This window comes from Manacus candei, unplaced genomic scaffold, assembly GCF_025592945.1.
Source record: "Manacus candei isolate 608988 ecotype Guabito, Panama unplaced genomic scaffold, ASM2559294v1 h1tg000033l, whole genome shotgun sequence".
NCBI classification, from domain to species: Eukaryota; Metazoa; Chordata; class Aves; order Passeriformes; family Pipridae; genus Manacus; species Manacus candei.
The window spans coordinates 12518856-12535773 of record NW_026138081.1 but is presented as its reverse complement, the minus strand read 5'-3'; the positions used below and the strand labels follow the sequence as shown (position 1 = coordinate 12535773).

Here is a 16918-nt window from a genome sequence, read left to right as displayed (position 1 = left end):
ATGTCCCTTATTTAACTGCATTGTGTTCTAATTTAAATAGGTTTGTCTTTCTCTTTTAATTTTTTCCCATGTTTTATTTATCACGTCTTCATATATCATTAGGAGAATTTTTGTGTCTGTTCTTCAGGGACTAGTCTGTTACTCAGTGGTGAGGTATTTCTCTCAATATGATCAAGAAATCTGGTTATGTATTTGTTGGCATTTGTATGTTTTGAAAGGTTTAATCAGAACTACTGTAATGAGACAAATAGATAACTTTTAAATCTATAGTTAAGCCAATTTAGAGGCATCTATTGGCTACAAATCAGATTTTAAAACTCCCTATGAGTGAGAACAGTTTTACCTTATAATCCTCTTAATTGAAAAACTATTGTTGGAATAAATAATAAAAAAGAAAGAACTTTGTAGGCTTCATTTTGTGTGTTTCAGTCTAAATTTTTGCAACATAGATTATCATCCTGTTGCTTGCTATGCATCAGACTGAAGTTTTGTATTGCTTTTCTGACTACTCTGTTTGGAGCATGCACCTCATGATCTTTGAAGAAGGGCCACTGACCATCTAGGGGAGGATTTGTGGAAATCAGATTTTGAAATACTTCATTTTGCTTTTCATTATTTGTTTTCTATACTTAACTTTTTCAATTGCAGTTTGTCCTGTTCTTTGAAAATGTTTATTTTTGGCCTGTAACTTTCAGTTTTTCAAAGGAGGGTTTATATTAAAGGAAGAAGCTAAAAATGAAAAGTGTTTCTGTGTGGGGAGAACCACACCAAAAGCATAATCTAAATTTAGGCACTACACTCCTCATTCTTTGTCTGTACCCATACTGATACTTAACCTGACCAGAGAGGGAACTTAGTACAATCTGTCTTTTGTTATTCCAGAATAGAAGCTATAACGATATGTGGATAGTAGATACATCCTTTTGGCTATTTATCCAGTATGTTACAACTGTAAAAGACACTGAAGGTGCACTTGCATTACTGTGATGGAGCCTTGTCATGCCTTGTTGAAAGCAGTGGTGATACTTTTGGGTTCAGAGAGAGTAAAACTGACCACTGGGTGGGCTGGTTGACTTTTCAAGTCCACTACAAGGCTTTGAACTGTTTTATGCTTCTGCAGATGTGGGTTGCCCATCTGCTTTCTGTCCTTCCTGGGTCCTGTAGTGCACAGTGAATATGTAGTAGAACTTGTGTATTTCTCTTGAGCTAAATACAGACCTGTCAACCATTCACAGGTCAGAATTGCATAGCCAGGTAATTGTAATTAAGAACTTGTAGTTTTCTTCTCCTTTTACTTTTCTGCTCTATTTGTCACTTTGTTGATCATTTTCCCCTAAAAATGAAGTGAGAATTCTTTAGTTGTATTTTTTTATGCTTGTGTGTGTGGAAAGCAGATGATTTCCTTTGGTATTGCTTCTGGAATGCAGTGCTGTCTTGCTGTTCAGCAGTTACGGTTTGTGACGTTTCTGTAACATTTTTGATGGCAATCCTGTTCATTGCAAGTGTTCTCCAGTTTATGCTTTCAGAGCTCAATCATGAGATTTATTTTGAAGTATAAATATGTCTTTTTTCAGGAAAACAGAAAAGGAATGCATTAATTTTAGAGCAAAATATTAATAATACCATGTTAATTTATGAAAAAGGTAAGCAGAGCAGCAATAACTGCTAAAGATAGATCTCTAGTTACTTCTCATCCTGTTGCTTTTAAAACTCATCTCAAAATAAGTGGCATAGATTTTTTTTTCCCTTAGCAAATGTTTTGCAATCAAATATCTGTTCATATGTGATTGGAATAACATGGTTGCTGTTAATATCTCAGAAGATCTTTAGGAAATTATCATGTTTACCTTGAAAGATCAAGGTAATTAGAGTATGCAGTGTGTTAATCACCAGTGTTAACATTGCCATGAAAGTCAAAGCTCATGTTTTATGTGTTGTTCTAAAGGGTGGTCTCCCAAACAGCACTTCCCTGTAACACTACCCGAGCTTGTTAATGTCATATTGTGGTGAAGTCACTATGGTGCAGAAAGTAAGACAGTTCTTCAGGTGCTAGTTTAGCCCAAATTTTGATGATTGAGATCCCAGTAGCTTTAAATGCACAAAAAGGTTGTGGTAGGTGAATTCACTCATTCTAGATTATTTTTGTAAATCCTGCTAAATTTTATTGCCTGTCACATGAAGCACTGAACAGGACTTGTCCTATAAAAGTGATGGGTGACAATGTGCTTGTTTTGTTTGATTTCTACAATAAATATATTTTAGCCTCACTGTAAATATGCAGTGTTACCCAAGCAGTGAGCACACCTAAATTTTTCACGTGACCTGTGAGCAGCATTAATTGTTATGCATTTTCCTGTGTAAAGTGGTAGTATACCACCCACTTTGACTTGTGTGTCTATGCATCTGTGTAACCAGTGACTAGCAAAAGTAAAAAGGCAGCTGCTTATTGATACACTGCTTCTGAGGTGTCTGTAGATGAGACTATTCATCTGCATGCAGGGATTGAAACTTATTTGCATTGAGATCAGTGATATGTAATTCCTGCTTTAAAAAAAAATACCTACCTTTACACCTTTACTGAATTTCAGTGTGGGGAATACTAGTTTAAAGCATGCATTAAAAAAAATATGGAGTTAATAACTCCTGTTAGCAGCTTGGTATCAGTTTGTTCTGTACTCTGACAACTCAGGTATTAGGCTGACTTACATCTGTACTAAGTACAGTTCTCTCTTTGCTGTGTTTAACTGTAAAGAGGCAAATCATTTAAGTGACACGTATCTCCAGATAACTTGCATTTTGCCTGACCTAATGCAAGTCAATGACTACTGCAATAGTCCTTGACTCTTGTAATCATTCAGGAGGTAATCCAGCTCTGCTTATTCCAAGTGCTAGGAAAAAAAAAATCAGTACCTAAATTTAAAATTACTGAAGCATTATTCTGCCACTGTAATCTCTAAATATGTACCAAAAAAATTTTTAAGGGAATTAGTCTGTGTATCATAAGAAGTTAGAAGCCAATAATTTTCATAAACCTACTATGTTGGAACATAGATGGTGGAGTTAGGAATGTCCTATTTTGCAAGCTCTGCACTGACAAAGAACAAAATGTCACTAAAAACTCTGTCCAAAGACACTTGGAGATAATTTTGTTCTTATTTCCAGTACTATTGATGACACCAAATCATCTGTCTTAAGTTGATATATAGGAATCGAACAGTGAAAATATTTAGTGATGCCTCATTCTCTCTGCCAGATGTACCACAAGAGCCAAACACCTACAGTGGCAGTTAATTTGGATTTTTAAAACAGTCAATGCCCACTTTAATGGTGAGGTTTGATTACTTTCAAGAGCTTACTCAGAGTTCAGCACTTCCACGTGATACACGGGGGGTGTTGTTTGTTCATCTTTCCTCTTTTCCATACTTCTCACATTTCTTTCCTTGCTTAAGGTAAGTGGCTTTCAGTCTGAGGATCTAAATTAACAGAAGTTTGCTCTTCAGACAAAAAAACCCAGCACCAGAAAAGTTCATGTGTAATAAGGGAAGTTCCTAATTGTTTCCAAGTGTGACTTAATGTGGCAACATTAAGTATGGTTCAGAATAAGTATTTGTTATCCATTCATAGATGGCACAAGTCTTCACCATCAGTTACTGCATCACTTCTCCTTCCTAATATTTCTCCTTCCTTGTGACAGATGAGAACACTCTGGGTGCTTCTCTCTTTATGCTAAGTGGCTTTCAACTTAAGCTTTTGGAATGATCATGTTCCTAAAGAAGAACTTAAGCCTGACTTTCTGTTTAGGGTTTTTTAGCCCTACCAGCTGCAGTAGGTACCACAGCTTCAGTGGACATTCAAGAGGGGTTCTCAAAATCGCAGAGGTGGTTGATATTAGATGGGATGGATGATGTAGCAGATCTTTTCTACATTTAAAATTTATTCTGTGCTAATGCTGTACAGGTGCGTTCACATTGGCCCCAAAAACTTACAACTTAAAACACTATGGGAAATAGAGTCCTTTAGTATGTAACAGTGTGTTCTGCTTTTGATCTTCAGGGACTCAATGCTTCAGAGTTTGTATTTGCTTGTTTTCTCCAAAAGATTTGCCTTCTAAGTTAGGAACTTCTTTATGGTTTTTTTTCTGCCAATTTCTGTATTAGCCTGGCACAGTCAGACTATTTGTGTTATTTCCATCGCTTAAATAAAGGCCCAGACACTTGTTTTGTATCATCACTATATCATTTTTGTTTCACTTCCTGGAACATGGTAACCAGGTCTCATAATACTAAAGGTAGGACAGACTCTGATCCACTTCCCTCTGAGCTTTCTTACCTCTGCAGAATCAATAGGAAAAGTGGCAACAGCTACTCTCAGAAAAATAAATGAGCAAGAAAGCAATCCTTCTCCAGTAAATTTTCAGGATAGAGTAAGCTGAATTGATCAAGTACTATGTAGAAGTTTTAGACTTCAAATTTTTTTGGCTGCAATATCGTGTCAGGACTTTACACCTAAAATTCACATGTGCAGATTCAGACAACCAGAATATGTGTGAAATATTAATAATATATGGCTGAGCATTTGTAGGTCAGCAGTCACGTTTGTCTTTCGCATGGCTGAGGTGCTGTAAGTATTGGAGTGATACAACTAATGCTCTGCAGACAGTGAATGTGCCTCGAGTTTGGGACTGTGTTGTTCCTTTGCTGGTCTCACACTCCTACCTGGTGGTCTTCCCTGTTGGGCTTCAGGCATCTGGCTGATACAAGCTGTGAAGTTCTGACTTGCAGTTTTTCAGTACCAACAGCTTCATGGTACAGTCATCAGAGATCTTCAACTTCCATTGGTTTTTCAGCTAGCATTTTTTTTCTTCAGCAACATCAGACAACTGAAAGCAGCAATTTGAAAAAAATTAGGTCACTCAAGTTTCTATATATAGCAGCTCTCAGATCCCAAGAAAGCCAGTACAGCCATCTAGTCTGTTTTTAGCCATCAGTGTTTGTAAATTAATACTAACAGAGTTGGTGTTAAGTAGAATTGTAAGTGCCATTATTTTTTTCCTTCTGCTTGTAATTTTCAGCTTTTTTTTTCCTTTTGACATTTTTATTTCAATTTAAAATAGTTGTCTGGTTTTCAGCCCCTTTGCTTTTTTCTTTATACTAATGATGAGTGGACCTTCAGCAAAGGGAATTGTGGTCATCACATTACTGAGAAGCACCTGACTTGCATTAAAATCAGGCTGGTGTGATGTCAGGCAGGGGAACTAGTTTCAGCTTTAGAGTTCTGTGCACACCATTTTGCATAAACTAAACATGAGGATCTCCATATATTGAAGTGATTGTTTTATTTTTTTAATGAAAGCAATTAATTTTTTACTGACAGAATGGGAGAGGTGGGGAGGGGATTGAAGAAAGAATTAATGACTGATAGAGTAGGAAAGGCTGAGTATAACTGTATGGAAGATGTTAGAAGAGTTTTATATATTTACTCATAACATTGTTTGACTTTTGACATACAGCAGAAAAGGTAGGGAAACAGTTTTCCCAGAGGGTTAATGAATATAGTTTTATTTTTTTTATTTTGGTCACATGCACATCCCCCATGTCAGGAGAAACTGGTCTGTTTCTCCTCCAAAGATACCTCCTGAGTGTTCCCAGATGCAAAAGCAGAGAGCAAACAGCTAAAAGCTGTTTCGCTTTGCAGACAAGCGGTGGAACAGGTTGTTACCCTTACATGAGAGTTAGAACCATCCTGTCATCCCTCTGACCTGATACAAAAGTGAGACCTAAAATGGGATTGTAATGTGAAGTGGAAAGGAGTCACTGATCTACTTTATTCACATTCCTGATAGTTTATGCTGCTTGTTGAAAAAAAAATCCTTTCCATATGCATGGAGCAATACCATTTGCATTCAGGAGGGCAGAATAGGGAACATACTTGAGAATCTTGCATTTAAGTTTTCTTTTTTTCGCTGTGCGCTTCTTAATTCATTTATATATGTATGCTATTTTCACTCACAAGTGATTGAAATAAAGGAAGGGGGGTGTTTGAGAGTAGTAGCTTTGTACGTGAATTATATTTTTCTCAGTGGTGACAAGCTTCCCTTGTGATAAGAGGTAGGTGCCCTGATCTGCGTCTCAACCCCATAGTTGTGCTGTGGGGTTTGGGGCAGCTCCCAGCCTCTCAACTGTGTGGAGAATCATGTCATTAGCTCTGCAGGCAGGCTGGGGGAGCAGCTCCCTAAACACCTCTTGCCCTGGAAGACTGGCAAGTAGTTATTATTAGAAAACTGAGATCTGTCGTTAAAATGTATTTAATATCAAAAATATTGCTACAAAGTTTCAGATGGTCACCCTCTGAAGGCTTAAGAGTGTGGCACTGAAGGATGCTCCAAGGCTAATGTTGCAAGTTTGCACTTTTTTCCTGTTTCTGCTCATTACTGACTCTACCTTTGGATTTTTTCCAATGTTATTCCTAGATCTTTGCATTTGGTGGAATGTGAGCTTGTATGCTGACCACAGAATTATAGAGCTTAAATTTTCGGCTGAATAAACTTCTGATTTTTAGCACATATTAATACTCATAGCTTTTGTCTGTCCGTTTAATGAGCTAGTCGTGCCAACATACTGTGTTGCTGGCATTGAAGGTCAGTCTGGCAATCCCAGACCAGTCTGCCTTCACCGTTTTTCTCTTGCATGTAAGCATGGTGAGCATTGTGGTTTCTTAAGTTCATATGGCCGGCAATCCCCACATATGGGGCATTGTCACTAGAAATATGCCTTGGGAGTGCTCATTGGTCTGGCTTCCAGCACACAGTAATTTCTGACGTACTGTGCAACCTTCCCTTGAAAGATAGCTGATTTTTCCTTCATTGGTAGTTCACAGCATCTACCTAATAATTTAGTTTCCTGTAACTGTTTTACATGACCTTCCTTGTCAATAAGCAGATCAACTTTTTAACCACTGAATTAAGTGTTTGATACCTTGTAGAATTATTCTTTCAATCCATATGTAGAAAACTAGAAGACAGTAGCTTCCGCTGTACAGCTTCTGTGCTTGTATCCAGGAGGAGCATTCATGCATGGTTTATCAGTAATTTTTCTCTTTCAGACCACTGTCATGAGAAAAATACAGATGGCAGTTATGGCAAGGAGAAATACTTTGATGACCACTATGAGTCAGTTACAGCAGTGACAGAAGGACACTCTGAGGGAGGTACAGAAGATCTGCAAGTCCTTACTCAGAGTTCAGCAAGGGATCCCTCCTTCTTGAGACTGGAAAGTAAGTTCAGCCTTACAAAATCAGTGCTGGCAAATTAATTGGTTTCTAGATTTTTCAGAAATCTCGTCTTCCTCCAAGAAGCTATGTTTTCCCCCCTCTACCCATACAGTAACAAGTAACCCATAAACTGGTTTCCTTCTGTTCATTGTTCTTCTCCCTGCATAACATGGATGCTTATTTGCATTGGGAAGTCTGCATTCTCTAGTTCTGTTTGCAGTGTGCAGTGAATAGTCAGTGTTACTTGGTTTGTGCAAGTGGAAAAGTCAGACGGCAGAAAAAAGATTATTTTTATACAATTTGTGAAAGCACAAGGAAAATAATTTTTAATTTTTGTGATATTCTCAGACGCAGTAACAGCAGAAAGTAATGGTTCAGAAGGAGTGGAGGGTTTAGAAGATGATCAGATGTCTGAAGAGATGCTGGCTTTGGTGGATGAGTTTGAAAATTCTTGGCCTCAGGAAGCTTTTGAAGGAGCACTGGAGGTAAAAGGTCGTCGGATGGACTTGCAGGGAATCCGGGTCCTGAAGAAGGGATCTCAGGATGGACTGGCTAGCTCCTGTTTTGGGGACTGTGGTGATGATGATGAAGCTGAATGGGTAAGTTTGAATGAGTTTACGTAAGTCTTGTACTAACTAACTATTGCGGAGGAAAGATGAGGACAGTTCAGGGAGTTTAACACTGGGAGATACATGAACTCTCCCTATGGGCCTAAAAGATATGGTTGATAGCTTGTGTAAAATGAACAAGTAGTTTTAATCCATCACCAACTGGCATCATATAAGTGCTGATAATTAGCAGCAAGAGCTTAGGTATAGAATGATGCTGGATGCCTTCAACCTTCTTGCTCACAGTTGCAAAGGAAAAAAGATTCTAAGTAAAAGTTCTGGTTAGCATGAAAACAAGAAAATACCTGTTGTCATCATGTTAAAAGTAAAGTAAATACTGAAAAATGCCTTTCGGTTCTCCAGCAGTTAAATTGGTTTTCTCTTATGTTAGAGGTAAGAATTTTTTTTGTGCATGGCATGATACACTGTAAGAGATCAGACTTAGAGAATGGGTTGACATGGGGAGGGAAGGAGAGAGACAAAAATCTCATCTGTAACATCTTTGGGCTAAAATAAGTAATGTATTGGAGCTGATAACATCCATGGTGTTTCTTACTGTTAACCTTGCTAATGCTGTTCTTTTGATAGATCACTTTTCAGGTCAAACGTTTAAAGAAACCCAAAGCTGAAAGCCTGGATCTCCAGGAGCCAGCTGGGAGAACTGTGGAAGAAGGGACTAATGGAGAAAATGAAAACTTTTACCAAACTGCACTAGAGATCAGTGGACCAAAGATACCTTCTCCTGGACCAATAGGTAACCTGCTGCTTCTAGAGAAAGCGAATCATTTGCAGCTTTTGCATTACTATGGCTTATTTCCTTTGCAGCTTTTATATTACACTGATTTATTACTAAAAATAAGCATCACAAAGACTATGTAGTGAAATGTGCCTTCTATATGAGTACACAGGAAAATAAGAAATCTCCTCCCTCTGCACCTTCTTGATGAAGTGCTGCATAACTTTATTTATTGAATGAAAACTTTCTAGTTAATTCCCCAAAACTTCTGCTGGTCAAGTGGTAAGACTGAAGAATGAAAAGGGTTAATATTGTGAGTAGAAGTAGTAAAAGAGAGAGGGGGTTTTAATGATGATATCTTTCGATAAAACTGAATGAGCAGAGAAGTTAGTTTATCAGGATGCAGAATAAGAGCTTGGACTCATTGTTGACTAAACATAAGACATACAACTCAAAGACAAAAAGCAGAAAGCTTGGTCTAATAAAAATGAAATAAATAAATAAAAATAAGTTCTGCTGTAATTGTTTGGTGATACTATAAAAGAAAACTTAGAGACTGTCTTCCAGAATACTGGAGCTACAGAAAGGTAGAGTTTTGCACCAACATAGATGAGATTTGGAAAGAGAAGTGGAGTTTTTGCTCGCTGAGTAACAGGAATTGGAGACTAATCTATTAATGTGGTGCCAGAGAATAAAACCCAAGTAATTGGCCCCCATGCTTTTTGTCTTATCTTTCAGTGGAGCTAAAATCTTAATGTTGTAGGACAGTGTAAGGAAAAATATGTTCTACAGTACATCTTAGCCCTTGATGATTTGATGACCTGGAAAGTGGTTTCACATTTTGAAGGCTTTTACATGAAAACTTTAACAAGCTCCTTTTTTAGCAACTGACAAATGTAGGTTATTGAATTAAATATTTGAAGTAGGGGGAAGGATTACATGAAAACAGACTATCATCTGTGAGCACACACCTGTCCTTTCCTCAATATTTATCTTCTTTCCATCCGAGCTACTTTCGTGGATTTATTACACAGCATCCCTCTGTTGGAGAGTAGTTACCTTCCTAACATTCCTGAGAGGCAGGATCTGCTGACATCCTCTTTGCAAGAACTAAATCACCAACATTTAAGTAACATATTGAAGGTCACTTGGGGACTTCTTGGTAGAACAAGGAAATTATGATATCTCTCCTGTGTTTGACTACCTCCCAGACTATTGACCTGTCTCTGCAGCGTTTCCATACCGCTTGCTGAATTTTGCTATTCGTGCCAGTAAGAACTCACAAATAGTTCACAGTGGTGGTGATGAGAACGGATCATTTCTCTCTGAAGTTTCCTAGTGTATCTCAAAATTAATTTTCCTTTTATCACAATGCTTTACAAAATACATGGTATTACAAACATCTTTGTTATTTTGCAAAATTATGGCGAAGTGGCTTACTATAACTTGTATGAGAAATAGGATTTGCATCCAAATGGGCAAAATTTCAGGTAACTAGAAATAAGTACTGAAATAAGTACGCTTTCTGCATAGCTGGTGCAATAGATTGGCACGGTGTTAAACTTGGCTTCCCACTGTGCAAATCTACTGCTACTGGGATTTATTTTTTTTTTATGTTCCAAATAGTTTGGATGTTTCTTATATGAGAGGAAAATATTGCCTAACATTTAACACAGGCTTGATTCCTTGGACTTGCTACAGTATCCACCAAATGGAAGGGAATGGGAGATTTCAGTAGGCTTTGGTTCAGATGTGAAGATCATGTTCTTCTTTCTCCTGGTGATCTCCTTGTTAACATAAAGCAAGTTTAACCTTTCCCTACCTTGCTTAACTTTTCTGAAAAGTGGGAGGGCTAAGGTTCAATTGTTTAATAGTTTCAGAAATGTTGCTGTCTTGAGTGTAAGAATGCAGTAAAAGCCACTGACTCTCCTAAACAATACTCATTGAACAGAAAGGGCACTGTCTTTCACCTGGGATTGTCAAAAGATAGACCAAACAACTTTTATTCATTTTAACTGTAACTGTAGAATATAAATGATGACTCAGTTATGAACTTTTTTTAAGGACATTTAATTAGAGATAATACCTGTAACCAAGAAGTGGCAGTTGTTTTTAATCTGTAGTTTTGGAAAAGTGTAATGAAACAGGTTTTGAAACTCCATCTCCTAAGCTGTCTTGCGTACAATCTGGTTCTGTCTTTGCATCCTACAAGTTCCGTTCAGTCCATTTAGGTTCAGGAATGTTCTTAAAGAAATCTGACTGCAAGATGGTGACTTTTATAATGCAGGGAATGTATCCACTGGTATAAAGTATTTTATAAATCATCGTACTGAAGTATAATGTCTTCTGCTTCCAGAAAGTTTTTTCTGTTTTTGTTTTACTTTCTCAAGGAAAAAGGCGGGACTATCGTAGCCTTGGCTGGCCAAGTCCTGATGAATGCCTGAAGCTTCGCAGGGTAGAGCTTACAGCTGTAGCCAGCACATGGCTTGCTGTTTCTGCTAAAAACATTGAGTAAGTATCTTGTATATGAGCCTTAAATAAGTTACTTACACAAAGCAAGACAGTTGCATGGCCTTCAGTGTGCATAAAGTGAAGATTTTGATAGTAAGAAAGAACTTTCAGGATTTCAAAGAAGTTTGAAAACATTATGTGGTATTTCATCAATAGACTTGCAAAGAAAAGTGCAAGTGCAGATGGAAGATCCACTGTCTCTTGCCTCTTGAACTTCTCAAATGAGATTCTGCCCAGTTCTGAGCAGTTTACTTTCACTAGAGAACTTCATAATGACTATTCTGTTTTCTTCTCTTAACTAATTCAGCTTGTTTTATGACATTTGTAGCATTACAGAACACATTGATTTTGCCACACAGCTGCAAGAACCAGCCATGGAGCCCCTTTGTAACCCAAACCTACCAGCCAGTATGCATACTTTGGACCACCTGCAAGGTGTCTCTAGTCGGGCCAGCTTGCATTACACTGGAGAAAGTCAACTGAAAGAGGTATGCCAGAGTTGAAGGCTGACACACAAGAATGCTGCCACAGCGTGGCAGATTCAGGGCCCATTTAGTTCAGTGTCCTGTCTCCAGAGGTGACTTTCAGTGAATTAATGCCCAGATAAAACTGTAAGAGCAATAAACCAGCAACCAACAAATGTTACCAGAATGTTTTCCCAGCCATCTATAGTCTGGTCTGAGGGAAATCCTAAAACACCATTAGTGTCTCTGTATTTATAGCTCTTGGTGGATAAATAAGTGAAAGAAAAGTCCAAGTCAACATACTTAGAACTTCTAGCTTCTTAGTATTCAGTGCCATGGAATTATAACACTGTGTGATAATACAGATAATATTAACTCAAGATAGACAATGATGTTTAGGTTGAAGCAGGTGACAGCATTTGTAAAAGGCTGGGTTAAAAAGCAACCAACAAACAAGAGACATCTCTTACTAGGTACCAGCATGTAAGCACTTGTACTTCCTCTTCCACAGGTGCTACAGAATCTTGGCAAAGACCAGTACTCACCCCAGTCACTAGAACAAGTTGGTACTCGAATAGCCAAAGCTTTGGAAAAGGTATGTGTAAACAATATAAATAAGAAGTCTGGGCTTACTGCTAATGACTGACATAGTGGTCAATCTGGTCTCAAATCATTTGTGTGAAATCTCAGGCAAGGAACATATTAGTACTTGGACTAGAGATTTGTGTCTATTTAGCATCTGTAATGCCCTCACAGGTATTCTGTTGAGGTATATCCTGTGCTTACACCAGCAAGTGTCTTCCATATCTCTCTACTGAAAGTTAAACTTGTCACATTTTCCAGGCTTTCCTGCCCTGTAGTGAACAGCATTGCTGATTATTGATATATTAAACTATTTCAACAGTTCTCAGCCCTCTTCTTTCTTTTTATGCTACATTGACTTGGAGCTTATGGAAAGTTGAGTTAAGCCATGTCTCACCTCTCCAGTGCTGCTTCTGGCATTCAGCAGTCAGACAGCTTCCTGCTGTTTCAGCCTGCTTCTTTTACCTCGTCCAGTGTTGGGCTGAAGTGTCAGATGTGTTCAGGCAGAGGTGTGGTACCATGTGCAGGGCTGCACTTCCTGTTGTCCCCAGAGAAAACCAAGCTCTATGGCTAAAGGCTGCTGAGGACCCCAGTTGAGCACCTTAGGATGAGGTGATTAGGGACGTAATTTTTTTCCCAGGATCTACAAAGTAGATAGAGATGTAGGGATTGCTGTTCTGTGTTTACAACTAGTAGGGAGAATATCCCAGTCTACTGTAGAAAAGAGGTCTCAGTCAAACCAGTTTGGTGCCCCTAGCCTATTCTTCTGAAAGCTGTCTGAGGACCAACCTTACTATGCTTTGAAACTGAGGCCAATATAGCTTTGTCCATTCCCAGAAAGTAAAGATGTTACTCTTGTCTTCATCTTACAAGACTTAGTCTCTTTTCACTTTAGATGTATAGTAGCTTTTTCTCTTAAGTGCTAGTTTCCCCTGCAGACAGCAAGCTTTATCCAAATAAGCTGAAAATTTAGTGCAGAGACTAGTAACAGAATTCTCAGTGTCGGCTGTGTTGGAAATAAAATGCAGTTCTTCTGTCTACCAATCTCATTCAGTATTCACAAGAGCTAATCAAACAAATCAAGATGGCTACTTATGTAATTGCATATGTGAGCATAAACATTCATTTACTGTGTCTGAGTCCTTAGAATTCAAGCACGTAGTATTTTCCTTTGTAACACAGGGCATGGGAGTCAGCCAGCTAGAAGCACCAGAGGTTACCCACTGAGCTTTGTCAGGCATCTGGTCTGAGCTGCATCCCAGGGCATCCTTTCTCTTTCCAATGATTGCAGGGAGCCTACAAGTCCAATCAGCTAATTTAACTGAGTTTTTTCCTTCATGTTGGCTAACGTGTATACACATGTAGATGCTCAGCATCAGACAGCTGTTGTGGCTGCTGAAAGCTATTTAACTGGTATTCCTTTCCGAAGAAAATGACATTGCATTTAGAACTTGTGTTTCATTTGGCAGTCTCATTTACCTGGTTATTGCATATGTGTTGTCAGATAAGAAACCTTTTGCTACTTTGGAATAGTTTAATGCCATTTTTAAGTGTAACACCCTCTACCTCAGTATAACAAATTAATTCAAAGAGTGAAAGATAAGACTATTCACTACAGATGTTTGTTTACATGACAGTTTTTCACGTTCTTCTTTTGCCAGAATCAGACTTCATGGGTCCTCTCTAGCATGGCAGCTCTTTACTGGAGGGTGAAAGGCCAAGGAAAGAAGGCAATTGATTGTTTACGGCAAGCACTGCACTATGCACCCCATCACATGAAGGTGTGTATGCGTGTGACCACTACTCAGATGAAATAATGTTTTGCTTGTCACAACAGAGCTTTCACAGATTATTTTTAAGACCAACAATTATAGACACTTTATCAACTGTCTATGAGGTATTAGGTATTATCTAGTTGAGGTGAAACCTCAAGACTTTCACCACCTGTTTGGTACAGACTGTCTCTTAAAAAAAAAACAAACAAGCAAAAACAAAAGATAACTGCAGAAAAGGTTCAGTAGTGTTTCCTACAGTTTAGTGGGTTTGACACCTCTCTGGGCATTCTGGGCTTGAACTTCCTCTTGCTACATAGACTGTGAGTCTTAATCAGCCTTTGTCTAGACAAGTTTTCTAACCCAAGATATGGAGAGTATATTTTCTGGTTGTGCTTTTAAAGAGGGGAGTATGTCTTCTGGTTGTGCTTTTAAAGAGGATAGAAGGTGGTATCTAAAGGAATTACTTAAATGCTTAAATCTTAAGCGTTTAGGGTGTGAATCTCAACTAGACACTATTGCTTGACTTTGTGCAGCAGTTCTGTACTTCACTCAAAAAAAGGCAGTACTTTGGATATCATCTTCTGTTTAATGTTTCAGTTGGCTGAAGTGCTTTGTACTCTTCACCTTGCCACGTGCTGTGCTGAGCATTATAATGTCTATTCTTATACACCAAGCTCCCCCTTGCAAACTGATAAATGCATAGGCTCCTTACTATACATTGTAAATTTTCCTTTGGGACCTGAGCGACAAATTGTGCAGCATTGCAAAATGTATACTGCTTTTTGAATCTTGGTCTTCAACCCTTCTCTGAAAATTTGGAGTCAAAGTAATTTACGCTTTCAGGATATTATTAGGAGGAGTTAGCCATTTACAGTAGAAATGCCTCAACTAAGAAATGCACATCCCCACTGCATATCCTGTGTATGTCTCCTATAAGTCTCTATCTTTGCATTGTCCTTTTAAAACAAGGTTGGAACCACGATCTAACACATCAAACTTTTGCTTATTTTCCTGTCTTTCTTAGTAATGGGGAATGGTTCCTCAGGAGTGGAGCCCTTAGTTGTGTGATTTGTAAGGGTCAGACTATGGATTGGAAATTACAGCTTGGCAAGATTATGGTGTAGTAGTGCTGTTTTCTAGAAATATGATGTAAAGTTGCTTGAGACTGGATGACTCTCTTCATTTGTGCCTTGGTTTTGTCCTCCATCCTGAAGCTGCCTCCAGAGAAAAGTCTGGATTTTTGCAGATACAACTGTGCTTGTACTCAGAGTTAGCACTGAATTAAAAGCTATTTAATATTTTGGTTTATCCTCTTCTTTGCTTTTATGCACTCTGGCTACTTTCTCTTGACTTTTCTTATGTAAATGAAAGGTAATTAATTTTCCTGTGAACTTCTTTTGTGATTCTGACTTCCATAATATCTGCTTTGCAAACATGAATGACTTATCCACCAAAGGTACTCCTTGACACGTGGAGGTCAAGGAGGCAGGAATCACATCCAGAATGTTTTATTGTCTTGTTGAGGGCATTTAAGATTTGGTACTAAGCAGTATTTTGTCCTTTGAAGGTATGAAGCCCAGCTCCCAGAGTCTGCTATGGCTTCCAGGGCTCGACAGTTTTGTTAGTTAGACAAGGTCACAGTCTGGAAATACAGGAAATAAAAAACATACCATCGGTGATTAGCTGAGAAAATTTTATTTATTGCTGTTACTCAGCATCAGAATAATAATTCTGTGATGGAGGCAGGACAAAAAACATCCTAGGACACTTAAGTGAGCTAATTTTTGAGTTGTTTTTCTATCCAACAGTAGTGTTTATCACTATTGAGAGTAGTTGTGGGTGTGAGGGGTTTTTTGTTTATAACTTGGGCCCAAATGCCCTTTTAAAGTAAAACAGGTCTGGCTCATCACTTTTAATGTCACCAGAGAGGGAAGTGAGTAGGAACCAAGTGAGAGTGGCTGAGTAGTGGAATCTTCTGACAACTTCAGTGGAAAGAACCTCACTGTTTGTTGCTCTTCTCTTTCAGGATGTGCCACTAATAAGTCTAGCAAACATCTTCCACAACGCAAAACTCTGGAATGATGCCATCATTGTGGCCACCATGGCAGTGGAAATAGCACCACACTTTGTGGTTAATCATTTCACACTGGCAAATGTCTACGTAGCAATGGTGAGCGTGCTGACACCTAGTTAGATCTGTCTTTGGTACAATATTTACATGGATATTAAAATGGTATTCTCACAAATAATTCTGAAGGAACAGCATTCAAGAAATCGGGGTAGGATCATCAAGAAGGAATATCTTTGGTGGAAGGCAAAACTTCTATTATTCATTTTACTCCTATCACTCAGTACTTTAAGGCCAACATTTTTATAAGCTGGCTTAAGAATGCTGTCTGCAAAGCTTTGTTAAGCCAGTAGCAAACAATTGGTAATTTGTGTTGGCTGCTCATCTAAACACAAGATACTTTTCTACTGGAAAATTAATGATAAATTGGGTCCTCATCCTGAAGAGCTAAGCTTAGAATCATAAGTAAAATCCAATTCACAGTTGTAGGGAAAAAAAACAAGGGAAGTTCAGCTTCAATATCTGGATTATCAATGTCTAATGTAATTTACAGATTGAACTCAAATTTCTTCATACTGTCTATATATTCTGTTGAATATTTTAACCATTCTGTTAAAATGTACTTTTTAAAAAACCAAAACTTTACAACTCACCTTGATCTAGTTAGTGTTTATAAGATGGCTAGAAATTAGTATTATCTCTACTGTACAACTAAAGTTACTGAGAAAAGGAACTTAATAGAACAAAAACAGTATTGAAAGTGACTGAAAACCCCAGAATGTTTTGGATCTTTCCCCTCTCATTTTTCTTCTAATACATTATTGGATGTTGGCATGCTTTCCTAGTTAATAAAAAAGCAGAGTGGCATAGGTAATGAGATTTTAGCTATATAAAATTAGGTGCTA

The 16918-nt window shown here is 38.1% G+C and overlaps 1 protein-coding gene across 5 annotated transcripts in view; it reads left to right on the top strand.

Annotated features, from left to right (window-relative positions):
- TTC17 (tetratricopeptide repeat domain 17) overlaps positions 1-16918 on the top strand; it is a 55721-nt gene that overhangs the window by 37176 nt on the left and 1627 nt on the right. For all 5 annotated transcript variants that reach the window (XM_051791708.1, XM_051791712.1, XM_051791709.1 and 2 more), the window contains exons 17-24: positions 7102-7272; positions 7618-7868; positions 8466-8631; positions 11004-11124; positions 11453-11612; positions 12100-12183; positions 13832-13951; positions 15972-16115. In XM_051791708.1, the coding sequence (XP_051647668.1) occupies positions 7102-7272; positions 7618-7868; positions 8466-8631; positions 11004-11124; positions 11453-11612; positions 12100-12183; positions 13832-13951; positions 15972-16115 (1217 nt within the window). The remainder of the gene's footprint in view (positions 1-7101; positions 7273-7617; positions 7869-8465; positions 8632-11003; positions 11125-11452; positions 11613-12099; positions 12184-13831; positions 13952-15971; positions 16116-16918) is intronic.